The sequence below is a fragment of the Primulina tabacum genome, chromosome 12 (genome assembly GCF_025594145.1).
Source record: "Primulina tabacum isolate GXHZ01 chromosome 12, ASM2559414v2, whole genome shotgun sequence".
NCBI classification, from domain to species: Eukaryota; Viridiplantae; Streptophyta; class Magnoliopsida; order Lamiales; family Gesneriaceae; genus Primulina; species Primulina tabacum.
Window position 1 is genome coordinate 34,993,229 of NC_134561.1, and position 23,497 is coordinate 35,016,725.

The window sequence follows — 23,497 nt, forward strand, 5'->3', positions numbered from 1 at the left end:
TGTATTGTCGAATGACAGTTCAACTTCCAAATGTAGTGGGAACAAGGTCTATCCTAAATTAGAGCCGTAGTGGTTGCTTTATTAGGGTAGTTCCATTTCTGTCTTTACTTCTTCATTTTGTTCATATGCATTTCCATTAATACATATACTGAAATTGGATTAACTTACGGGTGATGCTAATGATAAATGTCACAAAGTTTAGTTACTCTACGTGTCACAACGGGAGAAGTGACAGACACCGAGAAATCTACTGAGAATCTCTTCAAACAGCTCAACCAGTTCCAATGTTAGTCTTAGATTCAGAAGAGAAGATCGAATCCCATCCATGTTAAGAATCATTCTCTTCCTCGTCATACTCTTCATCATCTTCCTCTTCTTCTTCAGCAGAAGCTGGTTGCCCATTAAGATCCACAGTAATGCCATTAACCTTTCTCACAAACTGGCCCCTCAGGCGAGGCCTACGTTCTGCGAGTTTTTTCCGGTTTACATACCTGATCTTCTTGTCAAAACACCTCTCTTTCCGCTTTTGTCTAAACTTCATCAAGGCTGCCTCCCTTCGATCAACTTTACCCGACTTCCCTTCATTCATTGGCGGACATTTCAAAGATGGCCATGAATGAGGAGCGGGAGCAGGCATTTGACCAGGTTGTAAGCATATACCAAGGGGGTAGTATGGATAAGGCACCATCCCTTGGACGTGAGGTGGGAATTGAGGAATGTGATTGTATGGAGGCAACATAGCAAGATTAGAATGGTTGTGTATATCCAGTGCGTGCTTTTGATACATTGAGGCTGGTGGCATCGTTATTTGATTTATCACTCCGGGCATGTAGTAAGGATAAGCAGCATGAGTGTAATGACCGGTCGCATCACCAACGTTTCCTGAACGCACAAGTGAGTGACAGAAATCTTCGTCCGAGTTCCTCTGTTGTGAGATATCATGAGATACAGGAGTACACGACCTCTCCGCAAAGAAAGAATCGTGAAAGCTGTTACTGCAGTGATATTCATCACCATCAGAACGATTTTCCATGGTCTTTGTGATATCCTGCTGTTGGATGTCCATAACAGCTTGACCACTTACCATGGAGATATGCTCTGGTATCTTCAAATGCTGAGGTTCATCTTCATGAACAGAAGGTGGCCCTCGAGTGGTGCTGTTGGGTATGGTTGACTTGATATACGTGAAAAAGGCAGAAGACTCGCCTATTTTTAGTTCCTTTTTCAGAAAAGACGAAATTTGTCCTGGAAAGCATTCAAGTCCACATTTAGTTACATGCACACGGGAGACAATAAAACAGATATTAATGTTTTCATTTAGCAGACCATTATTATTTCCTAATTATCAGGAGTCTCGTAGTCATTGTAGAAAAGAATCAAAGGTGCCTCCAGAGTAACTAAATCAGTAGGCTATATTTTGATGTCACACTCAAACAAATATCCAAATAAAACAGTGGAAAACCAACTCACATATTTTAAGCAGAGAATTAAATATACTGATCTAAAATATAAGAATAAGGCAGACTTGGAGAAATCAGTATAAAAATGTCTCGTAGCACGTGCCATCAGTGAACATCGAAAATTGTGGAGAGAGGAGTAACAAAACTAGTCATGACTAACTGAGAACACTGATGGAGAAAAGGAACAATCTTTATGTGAAGAACCTTCCTTGCATTGAAATATTTAATGGATGTTTATAACTTAATTTAGTATTCAATGTTTAAATGCCTTATTAATTAGTCTAGTTAAATACTTTCTTCCAACAGAAATGCATCAGTTCACATAATTTATTCTTCCCATTTCACATTGTAAAAAATTCTGGTCATCTCAAATAGACCAATCATAGAAACTTTAATGATATTTCTGGATGCTATTTGACCATAAACAACGGGAAATGGGAAAAGCATCTTCAAGATTTTGATCAGTCCAAGTAAAATTGAACGAGTTTAAATTATACAAAAGTAAAGACCACTGCTTTAATTAGAACTTGACTCCAAATCCTTTCGATTTATTTGAACTAGTCGATCATGCACCAGCATATGTAACAACAAACTCCTACAAGAAGATGGTTCTAAGATGGACGGAGATCAAAATGCTCCTCATTTTTACAAAACTATTTATTAAATATAGCTGACACTTCATTCCAAATATATGCTTCCTGCACTTAGCAGTGATTGTAACTTGTCAAATGGTGATGCATGATATATTCTCTCCACATGCTACAGGGAAATATGATTCTTATTTTTAATTTATAGGCTGTCTGAAATTATTTAAAAAGTCGTGATCCAGTCACCTGTCTGTTTGTCACTTATTTGTGTCACGACAGGCTGACACACTGGAAGATCACAAATCACAGTCTCTATCCGAGTAGCAGTTCTGGTAGCAGGAATCTAAACACAATGCGAATGGAGTCAGGTTAGTTAAAGACATACAATTTGGCCAAAATGGAAAATCCCCTACGCTACTCCTTGCCATTAAAAACAATAACTGGTCCCGAAGCCTTTGTTGAGATAAATCTATACATGCTCTTTTAAGACCAGAAATAAACTGTTTATCTTCAATGTTAAGAAATTGATGATATTGTTTACATGGAAGGAAAAAAATTATCATGGCTAGTGTCATTCATATATGTTTTCAAATTCAAACTCACCTCCTCTTCCTGATGTGTTGAAAACTTCTGGGTTATTACCCTTCAGAGACCTGTCATCTGTGTCATCCGAGAATAAAGTAGTGCTGTTGGTGTTAGGATCACTAGGATCCGAAGCTACCAGATCTAGATCACAATTTACAATGCTCTTCTCAGCAAGTCCCAGCTGTCAACGTAAAATCAAGAGATAAACCGTCATAACACAAATACCAAAATAAAACACCAAAAATGGCTGATATACATCATGCCCAAGGAAAAAAACACTATCACATACATGTGCCACTCCCTGTAGAAATTGGATGAATAGCCCTAGTAAAAGAAGCTTTGTTTCTCGATAGCTACACAACCAGAATAGCTATTATCTTAAAGATTCAAAAGATCATACAACCACACGTCCTCAAACTTTTGTGTCCAGGTATAAACCTCAAACAAGTTAAAAAGTTCCAAGCATGTGTGATGCGTGAGCCTAGTCGATATCTGAATTTTAAAAATAAAGAAAGTCGTCACACTGCTCTCTAAGAAAACCAATGAAAACCAGTGAAATGAAACAACTTCTTAATGAGAAAAGAGTACTTGCCATTCTCCTTCTTCTCCACATGTGTGTCCACAAGTTCAACAACTCATTAGTACGTAAGGGCTTCACAAGATAATCAGCTGCTCCAAATTTTAGGCACTTAACAACAATAGAAACTTCGTCTTGAGCTGACATCACTAGCAAGCAAAACAATACAACCAAAGAATGACAATTAAACCAGCCTGTCTTCAACTCAATGAAATACACAACGTAAATAAAATGTACACTTACTGATCACTGGAATCCGCCGCAATTCTTTGTCCCTCATGATATATTTTAACATTTTCAAACCCTTAGACATCGGAAGGTCAACTTCCGAGATAATAATATCAATATCAGGCCCCGCAGCATTCAGTGCATCAATCACCTGTCTTGGTGATCTTACAGAAATAACTGGAAAGCAAGGGCCAACTATATTCAGAATCAAAATCAACGTGAAACTTTCTACTAAAAGTTTCCTGCAACTAAAATTTTTTCAGAAGCAATTTATTTTATACTTGGACAAGTAAACTGCATTTTCTGTTCTTCTGGCTCCTTATATATCAATCTAGCCAAATAATCCTATGACGGGCCCGTAAAAAACAAAGCTTTCTAATTAAATCATTTTATCAAATGGAATTGGAAGAATAGCAGTCTTATCAGAATATCAAATCTTAGAAGGGATGCAATCGTTAATAGAATTTGTTCGTCTAAATGGCATAAATCAAATATTTCACAAACTACCAATCTTTTCCATGTCTTAATCATGAGAAAGGCGTGAACTTTCATCTTATCCAAGTCAACACATGAAAAAACAGCAAACGCATGACAAATAAATTTCTGATTTATGAACAATTGCTCAAAATCATAACAAAATAACACCAACAATCAAAGATTAATTGCTAAAGAAGAAAAATGAGAATACCTTGATAAGAACATTTACACAAAAGCGTGTATACCTCCTCGGAACTTTTGTCATCATTATCACAGAGCAAAATCCTCACTTTACTCCGATCGATGAACACATCCCCACTCTTCCCCGTTTCATTCTCCATCACCCCCAAAACCAAGACACTAACCTGAAAACAGCTTCCTAATCAAACCCGCAATAGAATTAACACTATAGATACTCCATAACTAAATTCCGGACCTACAACAAATCAAATCTCCTCTCGCTTCTAATTTCAATCGTTCAGATCATTAACTCAGCACAAAAGGCAATATCCAATTGAGAAAGGTGAAAAGTTGACCTCTTCCAACCATTACTGGCAGTTAATCACATCCCAATCCATAGAAGGTAATCGAGAAATCTATCACAACATGGAAAAAGTGGGAAAGAGCAGAAATTTCCAATCCGACGACTCTCGACACCGCCACGCTAACGACCCAGCGGCTGTATCCACCTGTACAAACCCACAAAATCTACAGCAGCAGAGTGATTCAAAAGCTCGGGAGAGAGATGGAAGAAAATATCTCAGTGCTTTAATGGTGTTTTTCCCAATGGGTGAGGTACGCATTTGGTCATGTGGCCGTCGTCCTATCAACGGTGAAGACGGATTGTCAGTGGGCCCGGTAACTATAGTAAACATTATTATTAAAATAATTACATAATCATACTATATTTTATTATATATAAATCGTACTTATTATATGCACTAATCCGAGTAAATATGTTGATTATTTTAACAGAACAAAAACTTATTTACACGGTTTTATCTCGAAAAATCAATACATAGGTTTGGTTCACTGAAAATAAATTAATTGTAAATAAATATTAATCGAATCATCGAATTGAAAAAATATCAATGAGAGAAAATATCTATATGAATGATTTCACTTAGTTTCCACGATAACTATTTCTGTTTGCTTTTATACTCGTGAATTCCAGTCGTTTAATGGCTAAAAACACTTAATTATTTTATTCTTCATTTCCCAAGTGACGAATAAAGTGTATTATTCAGACTTCGATTCAAACATTCCTAATAAGAATCTAAGTTCAAATGATATATGCAAACGATGATCTTACCTAAGCCTTACTAAAGTTACACGCCTTCCGAAGAGTATAAAATTTAACGATGTGTCCCTAACGATCCATAATTCTAGTATCTCTCCCGAGTTGTAGAATTAATTAGATAACAATCAATTTATGACCAGTAAATTGAAATCGAATAAAACTAGTAAATACAATTAAACAAAAAAGAATTCAATCATATAAACAACTGAGTCAAAATTATCGTGTCAACAAAGCTACATCGTCATCTAGAATGGAAACGTTAGTTCATACCAAAATCTAAACAAAAACAAAGCATGTTTGAAGATTTAGACATCTCGATACAAGATTTAAAAAAAACGAAAGTTTAGATAGCAAATCAGAAGTGGTGTCTCTGTCCTCAGATTCGTCGTTCTTCGTTTATTGCATTGTTCGGGCTCGTAAATTGAAGCTCATTTGTCTTCCTTCATAGGTGACAGCGTCGCGGCGCTTGTGGTTCAGGGTCTAGGCACCCGTAGAATCCAGAAGTAGCGCCTAGGCGCTTGCGGTGCGGCAGTGCTGGAGCTGCGGCGCTTGTGGTTCGAACACTATGGAGCCGCGATGCTAGTGATGTAGCACCTAGGCTCTTGCGGTTCGGCAGTGCTGGCGCTGTGGCACTTGTGGTTCGAACATTATGGCGCTGCGGCGCTAGGTTTTAGCGCTTGTTGTTTCCTCCTTGAAGCCTTAGCGGTGCGGCGCTTCTTCCTTGACGTTGCGGCGCTTGTCCACCAATCTTTCGCGATAAAAAACACCATTAATAGCCATCAATCATCCAATAATTATTCATCTTCTGCACGACATAAAAACAACAAATACCAAGCATAATTTTGTCTAAAACTAACATAATTCAAATGGATTCTCATATAAATTAAAATGAAATTCTTGCACTTATCAAACCCCCCGAAACTTGAACTTTTGCTAGTCCTGAGCAAAATAAAAATAAGAACTCAATCAAGAATTAATGCTAACACCTATAACTAATGGATATGCAAAATAGACATTGGCATCCGACTTATCCATTTTCATATAATTCACAATCATTCAAGAGTCACGTGCGTGTGTGATATGTCAATGTTCATTTATCCAATCGAATGCTCAAATAGATTCACAACAGCCACTCGTCTTATAAACTCAAGAAATCTTCACCTCAGTTCAACCCACACTTTATTAAGATACAAATTCACTTACACAGATCACAAAAGACTTTAATGGTGATTATTTGGTTAATAAGATATTCAACACAAGTAAACAAGAAATTTGATGTCAAACAATGAGATGCTTACATGCAAATGATTAAAGTTCATAATTGCTAACCATGTTTCTCAGGTAAAGCTTGACTTGAACAACTTTTCTCCACTAATATATTTGATAAATGTGATAAGGTTAATAGGTCTTGTAGGCTTATAACGTCGGACTTCAGCTCATTGCTACAATAAAGGATATGAAAATCAAAATTTGAGACAAATATTTGAATTTCATCATTTTCACTCTCATGTCATTCAACATCCACTAATTATTTTCTCATCGTTCACATCCTCCATTTCCCATTTTTTTCCTTTCTTCACCACTTTGATTCATTCATTTCATTGTTTTTCTTCTTTTGTTTTTTTTTTCAACTCCTTTATACACATTTGTTTTTCTTTTTCTTTTCAAGGACTGGTTGAATCATTTCAACACCAATGAACTTATTTATCTCGAAGTTAGGTTGGATAGTAAGTGTATAAACTTCATTTGGTAGTTGTTGTAGGACATAGAATAGATACAAGTGGGGGCTATGAACTAACATTTCCATTCTAGAGGATGATGTGGCTTTGTTGACACGATAATTTTGACTCAGTTGTTTATATGATTGATTTCTTTTTGGTTTAATTGTGTTTACTAGCTTTATTTGATTTCAATTTACTGACCATAAATTGATTGTTATCTGATTATTCGCTTTTGTTATTAATGTATTGAGATATTTAAATCTTCAAACATACTTTGTTTTTGTTATATTTCGCTATGAACTAACGTTTCCATTCTAGATGATGAGTGTAAGGATATAAATGAGAAGAAAATTGAGGAGTCCAAGATTGAACTTGAATTTGAACGGACTCCTATACTGAAACCGACCCTTCCATACCCTCAGAGGTTAAAGAATAAGAACATTGCTTTTAGGAGGTTGTCATTTGGGCTATGCAATGCGTCTGCTACTTTTCAGAGGTGCAGACATGGTGGAGGAAATCATGGATGACTTCTCGGTAATTGGCTCTTCATTTGATCACTGTTTACATAACATTCCCCTGTGTTGCAGAAATGTCAAGAAAAGAACTTCGTTTTTAATAAGTTAATTTTGTAATATTGATATTCTATTTGAGTCATCTATAAAAAATATATCATTTTTATGTCAAAATATTACTTTTTATTGTAAATATGGACAAAGTTGATTAATATCATAAATATAGATACCTGATATCGTCTCACATAAGACATTATTAATAGATAGTTCAAATTTGAAGTCTTTAACATTATTTGGATCCAAATTTGAAGTCTTTTTCCCTTTTTTCCAAAAGGTCTACTGATGGTGATAAACTCCCCTATATGATTCAGATATCTTTTGACCCAGACAGGAAGAGACCTCTTGTCCATACAGGAAAGTAAATCGAGGGATGTGCATAGTAGACAAGAACTCGAGAGAGAGGATAGCAAACACCGAACCCCAGAGCATACCCCACAATATTTCAGTGAAAAATATGTTTCTCTCATATGATGTCCGGAATATCAACTTACATCATTTTAAGTCTTGCCAACTCACTTAAATGTCATGATTAGGGATGTAATCGAGTCGAGCCGAGCCGAACTCTTGAATGTTTGAGCTTGGCTTGTTTATGATCGAGTCAAGCTCGAGCTTTATTTAACGAATATATTCATGGCTCACGAGCTTATTCAAGCTTTTATCGAACCTAAACGAGCTCAATAAATATGAATTGTACATTTAAATATTCATTAAAAAATAAATTATACATTTAGAAAAAATATAATATTCTTATTAAAATTTGTCAATTTATTATAATAAATAAATTTAATAGATTTTTCTATATATTTCATAATTAATGTGTTAAATCAATAAATTAAATATCAAAATTATTATTTTTCATCTAAGATATTACTTATAAATTTACTAACGAACATGTTCACAAGCTAACGAGCCGAATATCGTAGAGCTTGAAATTGGTTTGTTTATCTTAACGAGCCTCATTAAACGAGCTCAAACGAGCTTTTATCGAATCGAGCTTCGAATAACTCACAAACGGTTTGGTTCATTTACATCCCTAGTCATTATAGAATAACAATTATTCCATGAACATATTTCAGTATGTTTTTTGTTGTAGAGGTCCACGATCCAACTTTTACCAGCATCTTCCATGGATAAATAAAAAGGAAGAAAATCATTACTTTAAAGTTGAAACATGGCTGTCGTGTCCTTACGACATGTTTGCGGGTTCGGGTTTATTGGGTCGGGTATCCAACAAATGGGGTAGCCCGACAATAAATCTTACCTAATTCCTTTCTTTCATAGATTTAAACAAGAAATATAGACAAACAGCGAGAGAATCTCGAACAAGACAACCCTAGCCGAGTACAAAGTATTTGGAAGAAGAGATTTGAAGAGAATGAGAGATTTCAGCCCTATATTAATAGATTTCTTTTGTATAATAATATAAAGAACCAAAAAATAAAAATTTTTAAAATCAAATAATAATATATATAACCAAAAATAAAAATTTTTAAATATAAAAAACAATTAAATTCTAAAAAAATCTTTTCAAAAAATAAATTCAAAAAAAAAAAGTGAACCCGGTTCTTGACCGTTTCTTGACTGTAAAAACGATTTATGAATGTGATTCGGATCGGAACCAATGATCGATCCCTGGTCGAACCGGTCTGATTTTGAAAACATGACTACTTGTACTAACTCGCAAAAAAAAAATTCAGTTCGGGTCACCGATATCCGAACGCCCACCTCTACCTACAACATGTGTAGGGTTTGGGTTCGGCCATAAAAATCATGGTTGTTTCCAAAAGCTTGCCGAGTAAATATCGCAGGTATTCCTATTATTTTTAATAGAAAATACAAAATAATAATGAATTCTTCGTAAAAAGTTTTTCTCATTAATTATTATATTTAAATAGTTGTTAATATTACAAATAATATTAAAATTCTTATAATGAGTAATCTTGAAAGTTTTAAGGTATCGTTTGATTTTATTGTTAAGGCAATTGAGTTATAGTAATATGATTTTATGGGACAAATAAAAAAAAATAAGACATGATAATTATTGAAATGTTTGGTTGAGTTGATAATATTATGATTATTATTTAAATTTTTATTTATTTGATCATTTTACCTTTATTAAAAAAAGTAATTATTATCACTATTGTTCTAATTTTTTACAATAAAAAATTATTTTTATTTTCTTCCATTTAAGATTACTATTCAATTTCCAGAAATTTGTTTGGCGTAATTGGTGTGCAATTAGAAAAGCTGAGTCGTCTGCTAAAAATAGATAGTTTGAGATGAGAATGATAGCTTCAAAATCTAAATTTAGTTGGAAATATCTTAGCTATGACTTGATGATGTCTTCAACCCTTGACATCGCAGCAACGCGAAAAAGATCTCCTGCAACATTTTTTACGACGTAACAGTTCAAATAGTTAGCAAACATGTTTGAATAGATCGAGCAGAGCTGAAACTAAGAACCTTGATTCGAACCAAATTCGAACAGGAATATTAAAATAGTCTAGTATCTAATGAACTCGAGCCAGACAGAACGGATTTGCCCTCGAATTTTCGTCGTATACTGTTACACTTACAACCGGTGGTTTGTTTACGGTGGAATCCAGATGTGAAGGAAGAACTAGCAATGAATTGGGAACAAAATTAGTCCATCCAAGTGTGTGAACTATTTTTCATCTAAATCAATAGCTAGTTTATCATGTTTTTCGTCCTAGTCGGGGCAAATGCTTTTTCGAATACAAAATCCAGAACACCGAGGATGTATTTGGATTGAATCATTCGAAATCAGGCGATGAAATTAACAAGAATTCCATATATACATAAAACACAGATACATGAATTACTCCATAGTTGAAACTGAATGGACCTATATGTAAGTTACTACCAAGTTCATGAACAAATTATTACCATTCAGCAAACGGGTGTCAATGGCATCGGAACAACCTTTTCCCTCCCCGGATCGCCGATTCCGCCGGCCACGTTCCTCACCACCTTCTTGAAAGCGAAGTGCAAGCAATTCGACATTGCGATCCAGCATAGAATCTCGTACACAAAATCAAAAGCAGGGTCGGAGATCGAGTTACCGGACGACTCATCCCAATCAGCACCTCCGTATCCACCAAAGTTCCACCCCCGACGGCCGCCGCCACCGACGCCGCCACCGAAATATCCATCACCGTTGTTAAAACCTCCCCCGTCGCTGAAAACGAATAATTCATCTATTCCAGATCCGTCATAATCAATGATCAGGGATTTCTGCTTGACACGGCGGGTTCTACGGAGGCGTGGTTTGGTCAACGTCCTGGTGGGTGGAGGCCCTACAGCTGAGACACGGAAAGGTGCGGCGGAGGATGACGGCGGCGATAAGGGTTGATCGGGAGACGCGTCCGATGGAGACAGGACGTTGCATGGGCGATTGAGGAGGAAATTCGAGAAGGCCAATCCTTGCGTGGAATAAACAACGGTCGATATAGAGTCTGATATTACAGAGATTTCCATAGAAATTTCTTCAGAAATCGGATCTAGGGTTTGGAATTTGAGGGGAGAAAGTTCTTGGGAAGAAGATTTTTTTGAAGAACACGTCCGTTGAATGAAATTGTGGAGGGGTAAACTTTGGGGGTGGGGTTTCTAAATAAATAATAAAAAAATTTAACAAATTATCAAAAAAAAAAAATTCTTACAAAAAAATTATAAATATTTTCTTGTCCAAATTTCTTTAAATTATATTTTTTTAATTATTATTAATAAACTATATGAAACTTGAATCTTTAAAAAATATTGTGCTAATTTATACACATACTAAATATCAATGAAATTATATAATATGAATAACAATAATAGGAAGCGAAGTTCGGGTTTCATTCATAAACGAGTTATATGTTTTTCCGTTGACGATGGAACCTGCAACTGCTACATTTCGATATGCACTATGTAAACTAGAGATGAACAGAAACTGAACCAGAAAATCAAACCAAACCGATGTTTTGATTAAAAAAATCTAAACCAAACCATATTGTGAAGATATAATTTTTGAATTATATATATATATATATATATATATATATATATATATATATATATATATATATACTTTGATTTTTAGTTTATGAAAAATTGATGATAGGTTTGGTTTTAAAAATATCATGCCAGTTATCTAAACAGACCCATTTTTTAGGCCAAAAAATCTCTCAATTAACTATATATATTGGTATTTATAATATGTAGTTTAGAAATTTTTAAATTATGTTAAAGAATAATCAAAAAAAATTTATTTCGATTTTTTTTGAAAATAATTGTTCATCCGAACCAAATCGAACCGAGTTTCGTTTTAGGCAAAAACTTGTGTGAGACGGTCTCACGGGTCGTATTTTGTCAGACATATCTCTTATTTGGGTCATCCATGAAAAAATATTATTTTTTATGTTAAGAGTATAACTTTTTATCGTGAATATCAGTATGGTTGACCCATCTCACAAATAAAGATTTGCGAGACCGTCTCACAGAAGACATACTCTTGATTTTAAAGTAATAATGGTTTTGCTTTTAATTAATAATAATTTTGTTTGATTTACAACATTATAAAATCGATAATATTGATTTGGTTCGAGTTTTTATCATAAATATAATCAATTCGATTTTGTCACTCTTAATATAAATTCATGGACTAATACAATATCCTGCCAACAAAACAAGTTATATTCTCATCATCACCTACACAAACTATTTGATATAATTGTCCTATTTGTTCATAGAGAAATCCAAAAATTTATAATTGTTGGTCCCACGTACGAAATTTGAGATAATAAAACCCGAAAACAAAGAATAAACTAGACACTGAGATTTACGTGGAAAACCCCTAAAAATTATTAGGGTAAAAACCACGGGCAAGATGAAAAGAATTTCCACTATAATATTTTGTGATGTACAACTCACTCACTGTTTTTTCAAAGAGAACACACTCTTTTAATACAGAAGAACAAAACATCTCACAAATATTATAGAACTAAGCACTCAAATGCTTATAAGATGAGAGAAAACTCGAAGAAAGGATGATTTCAGAATGAAGGGGGAGCTCTATTTATAGAGCCCCTTGTCCGTGTGAAGACGCGTTTTATACGCGTAAAACAATTCCTCTTCAAATTTTCCTGCAACCAACCCACGTTTTTAATGCATGTATTGACTGGTCCTCCCTCATTTATTTGCCCACTTGGCCGACATTTCTCCCACTTGGAGATTTGATTGAGAATCAAACACATCTCCACATATCTTTTCAATCTTGCCATTCCCTGCTGCTTACGTTTCTGCTAGACCACTTGAGGATCTACACCACTCAAACTTATCAGTGTTCACTGGCTTGGTCAGAAAATCAGCTATGTTTTCTTTCGTATGGATCTTCTGCATATCCACGCTTCCTTCCTCTACTACTTCTCGCACAAAATAAAATTGTACTCCAATGTGTTTCGTCCTGGAATGAAAAGCTGGATTCCTTGCGATGTGCAAGACACTCTGATTGTCACAAAACAAAGAAACATTTTTTTGTTTGTGCCTGATTTCCTCCAATAACCTTTTGATCCATATTGCCTCCTTGCAAGCTTGAGTAGCTGCCATATATTCTGCCTCCGTTGTAGATAACGCCACAACTGTTTGCAGTTTTGAAACCCAGCTTACTGCTCCCCCTGCAAGTGTAAACACATAACCAGTAGTAGATTTCCGCTTATCAGGATCACCTGCATAATCTGAATCAACAAAGCCCCTGAGTGTAAAATTCGATCCTCCATAACATAATGCAGCATTCGAGGTACCCTTAATGTATCTAAGGATCCTCTTAACAGTGCTCCAATGCTCTCGTCCAGGATTCGCCATATACCGACTAACTACTCCCACTGCTTGAGCAATGTCCGATCTTGTACATATCATGGCGAACATCAAACTTCCCACTGATGATGCATACGGTACTCGAGACATCTCCATCTTCTCTGCTTCACTGCTAGGACACATCTCGGAGGATAACTTGAAGTTAACAGGAAGAGGGGTCGAAATTGGCTTACTATCTTGCATGTTGAAGCGTTGCAAGACTTTCTTCAAATAATTTCTCTGGGAAAGCCAAATCTTTCTGTTACTTCTGTCTCGGTGAACTTGCATCCCTAGAATCTTGTTTGCTGGTCCCAAGTCCTTCATATCAAATTTCCTAGCCAACTGTGCCTTCAATCCTTGGACCCGATCTTTGTTGGGGCCTGCTACCGACATGTCGTCCACATACAACAGCAAAATGATATAATCATCACCAGACTTCCTGAAATACGTACAAGGGTCTGCACTCAACCTGTTGTATCCAAGGCTCATGATATAGGAATCAAATCTCTTGTACCAACACCCCGGCGCCTGTTTGAGACCGTACAAAGATTTGTTCAACCTGCAAACCAAGTTCTCTTTGCCTATTTCTGCAAAACCTTCTGGCTGAAGCATATAAATTTTTTCTTCAAGATCTCCATGAAGAAATGCCGTTTTCACATCTAGCTGTTCTAGATGTAGGTCAAACACCGCACATAATGCCAACACTACTCTGACTGTTGTAAGTCAAACCATAGGAGAAAATATTTTATTGAAATCAATGCCTTCTTTCTGAGCATACCCTTTTACCACCAATCTAGCACGATACCGTTCCACTTGGTTATTACCATCACGCTTGATCTTATAGACCCATTTGTTTCCAATGGCTTTCCTCCCTTGTGGTAGTGTAACAAGATCCCAAGTTTTATTCCTGTCTAATGCCTCCAACTCTTCTTGCATTGCTATCATCCACAAGGATACATCCGAGCTTTGAGTAGCCTCGTGGAAACTCGATGGCTCACCATCCTCTGATAATAGACAATATGCAATGTTGCTTTCAGTGACATAATCTGAAAGCCAACCTGGTGGTCTTCTGTCTCGAGTTGACTGCCTCACATTGGAAATTTCAGACTCAACATGTTCTTGTTCTTCGTGCTCTGGTACTGCTTCACAAGAAACTTGACCTTCATCCGTCTTATTTTCCACCTGAAAAATAATAGTTTCTGAATTCGGTGTGTCTTTGTCTCCCTTTACTTTATCTTCCTCGAAGATAACATCCCTGCTGATGACAAGCTTGTGAACAGTAGGATCCCACAAGCGAAACCCCTTTACTCCATCAGCATAACCCAAGAAGATACATTTTCTGGATTTCGAATCCAACTTTGATCTTTCTTGTTCATTGTACAGAACGTAACCGGACTTCCAAATGTATGCAAATGAGAATAATTTGTCAGCTTCCCGGTCCACATCTCCATCGGAGTCTTCAGATCAATCGCCACTGAAGGAGAATGATTGATAATATAACAAGCGGTTTTGACTGCTTCCGCCCAAAATGACTTTTCTAGACCTGCAGTCCTCAACATAGCTCTTGTTCTGTCCAACAAAGTTTTATTCATCCGCTCCGCCACTCCATTCTGTTGAGGTGTGTAAGCCGTCGTGAATTGTCTTTTGATCTCCTCATGTTGACAGTATGCATCAAATTCGTCATTGGTATATTCTCCTCCATTGTCAGTCCTCAAACACTTGATTTTCTTTTCGAGATCAAGTTCAACCCGTGCTTTGAAATCTTTGAAGACTTGGAAAACATCTGATTTCTTCTTGATTGGATACACCCAACATCTCCTAGAGAAATCATCAATGAACGAGACAAAGTATCTCGCTCCTCCTAGGGATACAACCGGTGCTTGCCAAACATCCGAATGAATCAGCTCCAATATGCTTTTGCTCCTGGCAGTAGAAATGCCAAACTTTAATCTGTGTTGTTTACTGGTAACACAGTACTCACAAAAGGGTAGTGACACTTTTGTAAGTCCCGGCAGTAGCTTCCGTTCTGAGAGAATTTTCAACCCCTCGTTCTGACATATGCCCGAGCTTTCTATGCCATAACACTATTAATTCTTCTCCTGAACCAATTGATGCAACATCTAGTTCTGCCTCTTTGTGTGTTTCTCCCAAATGTACATACAAATTTGCAGCAACTTTTTCCGCCTTCATAACCACAAGCGCGCCCTTCACAATTTTCATGATCCCGTTCTCGATACGAGTTTTGCACCCGATGTCATCCAATTGTCCCAAGGACAAAAGATTTTTCGTCAGTCCTTTCACATGTCGTACCTCCTGTATGGTGCGAATGGTGCCATCAAACATTTTAATTTTGATAGTACCGACCCCAGCTATTTCCAAGGCATGATAATTTCCATGAATACAGATTCTCCTGAGACTGGTTCATAATGATCAAACCATTCTCTCCGAGACTTCATGTGCCACGTCGCACCTGAATCCATAATCCATGTGTCACAAAATTTGTGCATGCCTTCCGCAACAGTTGCCGCTTCGCTGAATAATATTTCGCCACCGCCTGAAGTACTGGCCACATTTCCTTGAGAACTCTTCTCGATACTCGTAAACTCTTTCTTGAAGTGCCCTTTACTGCCACATTTGAAGCAGTAAATATTTTTCTTCTTACTTCTGGACTTTGATCTACCTCGTTTTTGGCTCCCACTGGAGTCACGGTCCATAAATCTTCATCTTATCATCGGTAAAGCCTCTGCCTGCTTCGAAGTTACCAACCTATCTTCCTTATTCTTGCGCCGGCTTTCTTCTCCGAGAACCGCAGTTAAGACATCGTCGAATCTTAGAAAGCCCATAAAAATATTGTTGGTAATGTTGATGATAAGTTGATCGTATGAATCTGGTAGACTTTGAAGTAGAAGCTCCGCACGTTCATTTTCCCCTATTTTATGCCCCATGGAAGTAAATTGAGCAAATAGAGTATTTAGTGTATTGATATGGTCGGTCATCGATGAGGACTCCGCCATCCGAAGAGTATAAAGCCTTCTCTTTAGGAAAATCATGTTGTGTAGCGACTTGACCTCGTACATCTTTGTTAGAGTATCCCAGATAACTTTGGCTGTTTTTATCTCATAGATACTTGACAGAACTTCGTCAGCTACAGCCAAGTGTAAATTGGCAACAACATTATCATTCATCTCGTTCCACTTTCCATCATCTGTAATCTCCACCGGTCTATCTCCAATAGCCGCCAAGCAATTTTTCTTTCTTAAAACTGCTTGTATCTTTATTTTCCACAGCATAAAATTGCTTCCATTGAACTTTTCTATTTCGTACCTTCCCGCCATTATGTCTACAACAATTTTAGTAGACTGGACAAAATAATCCCGGCTTAAATAAAAAATCTCAAAAAATCTTTTCTGATGTGGAAGATCAGTCTAGGCTGCAACCACAGAGCATACTCAGAATTTTAAGAAATTTTAAACCAAGGCTCTGATACCACTTTTTGGTCCCACGTACGGAATTTGAGATAATAAAACCCGAAAATAAAGAATAAACTGGACACCGAGATTTACGTGGAAAACCCCTAAAAATTATTAGGGTAAAAACCACGGGCAAGATGAAAAAAATTTCCACTATAATATTTTGTGATGTACAACTCACTCACTGTGTTTCCAAAGAGAACACACTCTCTTAATACAGGAGAACAAAACACCTCACAAATATTATAGAACTAAGCACTCAAATGCTTATAAGATGAGAGAAAACTCGAAGAAGGGATGATTTCAGAATGAAGGGGGAAGCTCTATTTATAGAGCCCCTTGTCCGTGTGAAGACGCGTTTTATACGCGTAAAACAATTCCTCTTCAAATTTGCCTACAACCAACCCACATTTTTAATGCATGTATTGATTGGTCCCCCCTCATTTATTTGCCCACTTGGCCGACAAAAATAGTTGAGGACCTTTCCGCCTCATTGGGAATAAAATGTGAAGGAATCGATCTCACTTGTTATTTTTCTAGTAGACTAAAAAAATAATCGATTCTCATGTGAAATTATCGAATTCAAGCTAAATTTAGATATGTCGGAACTTTTCTCGGGTTGAATTGTAACCTAAATTATTTTGTTCGATAGTGTTGAATAATAATATCTTGTGAATATAATATATTATATAAATATATTTCAAACAAATTTTAACGTTCTTTTTCGAGTAAGATTTCAAATAATTTGCAAATGACAAAGAATATGTCTCTTGTGAGACGGTCTCACGAATTTTTATTTGTGAAACGGGTCAATCCTACCGATATTCACAATAAAAAATAATACTCTTATTATAAAAGTAAATTTTTTCATGATGACCCAAATAAGAGATCTGTCTCACAAATATGATTCGTAAGATCATTTCGCATAAGTTTTTGTCAAATAAATATGTTTGATTATTTCAAGCTAAACTCGTCACGTAGCAAAAAAAAAAAAAAATTGGTAAGATGTTCTCCCAAGAAGTTGACATGAGAGTGATATCACCCTATCCACGAATTCTGTATTATTTTGAGAATTTCTTTTCATACAAATCTACAGACCCATTGACCCCTGTCGCCGAATGTGTTTTCGTCGACACACGAGCTTCCACAACCGATTATTAATCCATAAAAATTCAATCTTTCAACATCCCACTTCAGAAAATTTCACGATAAACTAGAGGAGGAGATGGGGTTGTTTGATTTGGAGAAGCATTTTGCTTTCTACGGAGCTTATCACAGCAATTTCATCAATATACTGATCCATATGATATTTGTTTGGCCGATTCTGTTCACAGCTTCGGTTCTTCTATATTTCACGCCACCTTTGTTCAAGCTCTCTGCGATTCGATCACTTGACGATGGTTTCTTGATTTTCAATTACGGGTTCTTGTTCACTGTAATCTATGCCTTTTATTATGTTGGTTTAGATAAAAAGGCGGCTTCTTTGGCTGCGTTCTTGGTTGTTCTCTGTTGGATTGGTAGCAGCGCTCTTGCTCATAGCCTGGGGTTCTCTTTGGCTTGGAGGGTAATTCATTTTTTTCTTCTTGTATCTGACTTTTCAATCATTTAACTTGTGCATTCGGATCGATTAATGTTGAACTCTCTTAATTAAGGGGCTGCTTGTTTGGCAAAACCTCCAAATGCAGCCTAATTGAACAAGGGAAAATTATCACATATCTGAGTTTACAATTTCTTGTGATAATGTACACGTTGAATCCTAGTATTGTTATGATGCGGATAAAGGAATTTAGACGCGGGGGGGATTTATTGTGTTTTGGGAATGAGACTTACATTTTTACATTGTCGAAATATTGATTTTTTTTATTCAGTTCATGCTTGATGCATGAATCCATACTTTTAAGGGATTGGTTTATGTTGGAAACGGTGCCTGACTTTTTCGAGTTTATTCTTAAAATTTCTAACCATAGGACATTCTTGGTTGGGTTTTCCTACGTTTCCTGTACCCCAGTCTTACTTAACGAAGCAAATGAATCTTCATTAAATGATGAGTATTATCTTTGGCTTGCATTTTATCAGCTCTTTCTTATGAGTTATGACAGCACTCAAAAGACTTATATTGGAATGTTTCTCGCATCTCTGTACTAGAAGGGGTTAAGCTATTTCGAGAGCACCCCAGCTAGACTTGACTGTCATAGCTTTAAGCACCTTCATCAAGTAGTGCAATTCTGCAAAAATTTTCTATCTTAATTCTCGTGTGGGATGACATGAACCAAATGGGGAGAACTTCCTCTGTCCCCTGCTAATGTGTAAGTTTGAGAGTTAAACCTCAAAAATAGATGTGGATTGGAGCAGCAAAACAAAAATTTTTATATTTGTTCATCTCTGCTAATGAAAATTATGATGGGCTGTTTGAAAGGACAACCTGGTTCAACGATAGTTATCTCTGCTTGTCACCTGTCTAGAAAGATACTATGGTTTTGCCTCATGCATTTTTCCAAATTAAAGTTCAATTTATTGCTGGTGATGACTATCGTTGAACCAGGTTGTCCTTGCATCTCAATTACTGTGCTGGACTGTACAGTTCATAGGCCACGGTGTGTTTGAGGTAATTGTTTTGATCATGTGTCAGTTATCATTAGCTTCCATCGTTCTTCTTGAGAAAATTATATGAGTCTCGTTCTAGATATGTATGTCCAAATTACACAAATTTATGAGATGAAAAACATAATTATTGAAGGCAGACTTGTGAAACTTAAACATTTAACTACAAGAAATTTGAGGATTTTTACTTCTGGAATATGCTTCTTCGATATATTTTGGTATTTACGCAGAGGTGGTAGATGTAAGCATTTTATAGTTGATTTATACGCCACAGTAAACATTTTAAAACCTTGTGTGAGCTAGGTGTATTTCTCTTCTGGTTTATCCATGAAACAGTTTCTTTGCAATGGCATCAATTATTTTTAGAGAAGTTTTTGTTTGTTTGTTTTTTTAAATTTTTATATCAATTGTAGAAACGAGCACCTGCTTTGCTGGACAATCTCGCACAAGCATTCCTCATGGCACCTTTCTTTGTATTACTAGAGGTAAACTTATTTGTTGTATTTGATCTTTTGCAAAATTCACAGGATTCGTATTTGTTTTCAGTGATTTTACTGTTCCATACTATTTTGTTGCTTGCAGGCTCTGCAGTCTTTCTTTGAATACGAGCCATACCCGGGATTTCATGCTAGAGTCAAGGCAGAGATTGATGCTGACATTAAAGAGTGGAGGACGAGAAACAGAAGAAAATTTCTTAACCTCAATGGTATCAGGTACCTGTTAATGCTGAAAGTGTATGTTGCCAAGAAATGAATGTGTGCTTATGTCGAATCTTCGTGTTCGCTTTTGCTACATTAGGATCAATGGTAGATATCACGTATCTGTATTTTCATTCTGACTCCGTGACTTGTAAACTTGAATCACATGGATGACGCTGGTTTTTGTCGTGTGAATACTTGCTCCCATTTTCGGATATACCGGGAGAGACACTTGCATTTATCGTAATCATAGAGAGGTGAAATGAGACTTAGTTTAACAATATTGTTGGGTTGAAGAATTACACAAACTATTCCAAACTCTATAAATTTATCTGTATGTGACATCACCAGATAAGTTGTCCCTACCAGACCCATTTTTTTTTTAATATTTCTACATGGCATGGGTGTCCCAACACAAACTGACAAGAATTCAAAAAAGATTAGCTAATAACTTGTATGTGGTTTGATACTGAAGCAAAATACCGAAGAATTTGATTATATCATTTTTTGCAAAGCATGATGGGCTCCATTAGCTTAGTGTTCAAGAAGCTCGATATCTCAGTTACAGCTCTGTATTTAATCAATGAAGTAGATGGCGATGCTGTGAGTTTCTCTATGGAAGCACCAATTTCACATTACAGATTTCATACTACTGAAATGAATTGAACAAGGGCTTGATATTAATGAAACAGAGCTCAACGAAGGTATGAACGGAAATGGAGTCCCGATAATAAAGCAAAGCAAGAAACAAGCATATCTAATGCCTGTTCACTTGCTACACAAAATCTTTTGTCCCCTTCAAAATAACAGGGTGCATCAAAGGAATTCGAAGCTTAATGTGTAATGGCTTGTAGGCTTGGTGATCTGCTTTGGAATCCTTTTCTGTTCATTGGACGATTTGCCTAAAATGCAATGGAAAGATGGATCCAAGCTACGCTTGAGTGAAGAACATTGCTTTGGTCAATTCAAACCTTGTAAACATAATCCCTTTACATGGATTATATTGAAGGCAGTCGTCGCGGTACAGAGGTTGAATTTGCTGGCATCGTTTCTCTTATTTGCCCAGTTTTTCAGTTGTTTCCTTCGCGTTCTTTTCAAATTTTTTTCTCTCCAAAAGCAATGGCAACTAAAAGCACCATTCTTGGGATCTTTCGGTTACTCCGTCACCATATGAAATTGAATATCGATATACTGTATATCTTATCAGGAAGTATCACCATTCTGGTTTTTAATATTTCATCTTTTTCTCAGTAAAGTTCTTGTCCATCTAACATGAAAGATCGAGTAACAGATTCGTTTGTGGGATCCAGGCCGGCCGGAATTTGATAATTCATCCGTTCACTTCAGAGCAGATGCAAAATCACCCATCCCCTGATAACTCCTATTCAGTAACTTGTATAAGAATGCATTTGACAGCATACCCAACTTCAGCATATCTGCTTGCAGTATCATAACATCAAATACTTACCTCACTAATTAATGACATATAATATGAGTTTTTAAAATATAAAATAATAAAAACATATAACGATTATAATCACACCAATACAATTGAACAATATATAAAAAAATTATTTGATATCAAATTATAATTTAGATTAAATTTAATATACACGCGTGCCAAAAACCGCAGTTTTCATAGTCTTAATAGTTTTTATTTAGTTTATTATAGCGTATGCTTTTATCCATAAAAGTCATCACACTAATTATCCGCATCTAAGCTCTTCTCAATGTATGTTTTATCTTTTAAAGTCGTTACACTAATTATTCGTGTCAAGTTCTTCTCAACGTATGTTTTTATCTTTTAAAGTCGTTACACTACTTATTCGTATCTAAGTTCTCACGATTGTTTTTATCTATTTTTAAATTCATTAAACTGATTATCCGTATCTAAACTCTTCGTCGAATATTGTATGATTGGTGTTTTTGCGACTTTACACATTAAAAATCATTTAAATAAATATATACAATCGTCTTGATCTAATCTCTTATCACATATTGTTTTTGGTTATAAGGAAAAAAAATTATTTTTTGTCTATGAAATTTTTTTTCAAAGAGAATATAAACTTCACAAACTCCATAAAACTCTCACATATTTATGTTGAATAAAAAAATGAAAAGTAAGCACTCTTTCAAATTACATTTTGTAATTCTCTAATGAATTATACATTCCAAGAATATAAAAGCAATATACTTTTGACTTTCAAAAGTTTTTTGAGTTTGAGGCCAATAAAATGCAACCACTATAATATTTAATTTATGGATTAATTTTTCTTACTATGGATGATTTATCACCAATCACATTAAGTGAAATCAATCAATAATGAATCCCCAAAAGTTTATCTTAAAGTGGTGAAATAAATGTTTCAAATGATTTATTTTCACCATATATATACATACATTATATATATATATATATGTATGTGTGTGTGTACACACCTTTTCAAGATTATTGAAATAGAATTTGGGTAAGCTCTTACTTAATGCAAACTTCCACAATCTATGAAATGAAGTTTATGTAAATTCTTATCCAAACCATGAGTGATAAAAGAAAGAGAAAAAAAAACATTCGTCGCTAATTAAAGATTTCTCGTGTAGAGACGAGCTTGAAATTTTGCGAAACGCAAAAATAATACATTAACAAAAGTACTAATTAAATTTTAAATTCATAATTATTGCACGGTCATCCTCTAATCATGTAAAATTATGCCAAGAACAATGAGATAACCATGCTAATCACTTGAAGTTTCTGTCTTAATAGTTCACAAACAAAATTTTTATTTTATTCATTACAATAGTTACACTTTATCCAAGTCATAGAGCATGTTTGGTTGGAGAAGTCAATGGGCTAAAAATCACTTTTTAACTCTTTTCTTAAAAAACTTATTTTTTTTGTTACAAAAATTGTTTTATAAAGGTAACTTAAAAAATAATTTTAGAAAATAGAATTTCTGGCTTCTGAGCTTCTGCTTTTACTTTTTTTTTTTTTAAAAAAAACAATTTTTTTCAACATTTATCTAAACGTCATAATTGTTTGTCTTTTTAGTAAAAGAGCAGGTCTCCTGTGAGACGGTCTCGCGAATCTTTATCTGTGAGACGGGTCAACTCTACCGATATTCACAATAAAAAGTAAAACTTTTTCATGGATGACCCAAATAAGAGGCCCGTCTCACAAAATACGACCCGTGAGACCGTACCGAAAATCCTACACTGTATACAGTATATGGGTGGTATAAGATATCATATCGTACCGAAAATTTTATACCGTATACCGTACCAAAAGTTATGATATAAGCAAATTAATACCAATACCTTGGTACATATTACTAGCATACCGATTATATCGAAATTGTATAGTATACTGAGAT

At 35.6% G+C, this 23,497-nt stretch overlaps 3 protein-coding genes across 7 annotated transcripts; 1 reads left to right on the forward strand and 2 right to left on the reverse strand.

Moving 5' to 3' along the window:
- Nucleotides 1–35: 35 nt before the first annotated feature.
- Nucleotides 36–4,731, reverse strand: LOC142520469 (two-component response regulator-like APRR1). The gene is made up of 6 exons (XM_075623448.1): nt 4,126–4,731; nt 3,453–3,614; nt 3,225–3,358; nt 2,647–2,813; nt 2,294–2,376; nt 36–1,245 (listed from the first exon to the last, which is right to left on the reverse strand). The coding sequence occupies exons 1-6, from the start codon at nt 4,253–4,255 to the stop codon at nt 329–331; spliced, it is 1,593 nt and encodes a 530-aa protein (XP_075479563.1). The 5' UTR covers nt 4,256–4,731; the 3' UTR covers nt 36–328.
- Nucleotides 4,732–10,247: 5,516 nt separating this feature from the next.
- Nucleotides 10,248–11,122, reverse strand: LOC142521178 (uncharacterized). Its single transcript, XM_075624406.1, has one exon. The coding sequence runs from the start codon at nt 11,003–11,005 to the stop codon at nt 10,418–10,420; it is 588 nt and encodes a 195-aa protein (XP_075480521.1). The 5' UTR covers nt 11,006–11,122; the 3' UTR covers nt 10,248–10,417.
- Nucleotides 11,123–17,840: 6,718 nt separating this feature from the next.
- Nucleotides 17,841–21,507, forward strand: LOC142521138 (2-hydroxy-palmitic acid dioxygenase MPO1-like). Of its 5 annotated transcripts, none has more exons than XM_075624355.1 (5): nt 17,850–18,394; nt 19,373–19,435; nt 19,845–19,916; nt 20,014–20,144; nt 20,645–20,813. In XM_075624355.1, the coding sequence occupies exons 1-5, from the start codon at nt 18,056–18,058 to the stop codon at nt 20,793–20,795; spliced, it is 756 nt and encodes a 251-aa protein (XP_075480470.1). In that variant the 5' UTR covers nt 17,850–18,055; the 3' UTR covers nt 20,796–20,813. The 5 variants fall into 5 exon arrangements, with proteins under 5 accessions (XP_075480472.1, XP_075480470.1, XP_075480471.1 ...); XM_075624356.1 differs by lacking the exon at nt 20,645–20,813 and adding an exon at nt 20,822–20,951 and having other exon boundaries at nt 17,852–18,394; XM_075624358.1 differs by having other exon boundaries at nt 17,853–18,394; nt 20,719–20,800.
- Nucleotides 21,508–23,497: the final 1,990 nt, after the last annotated feature.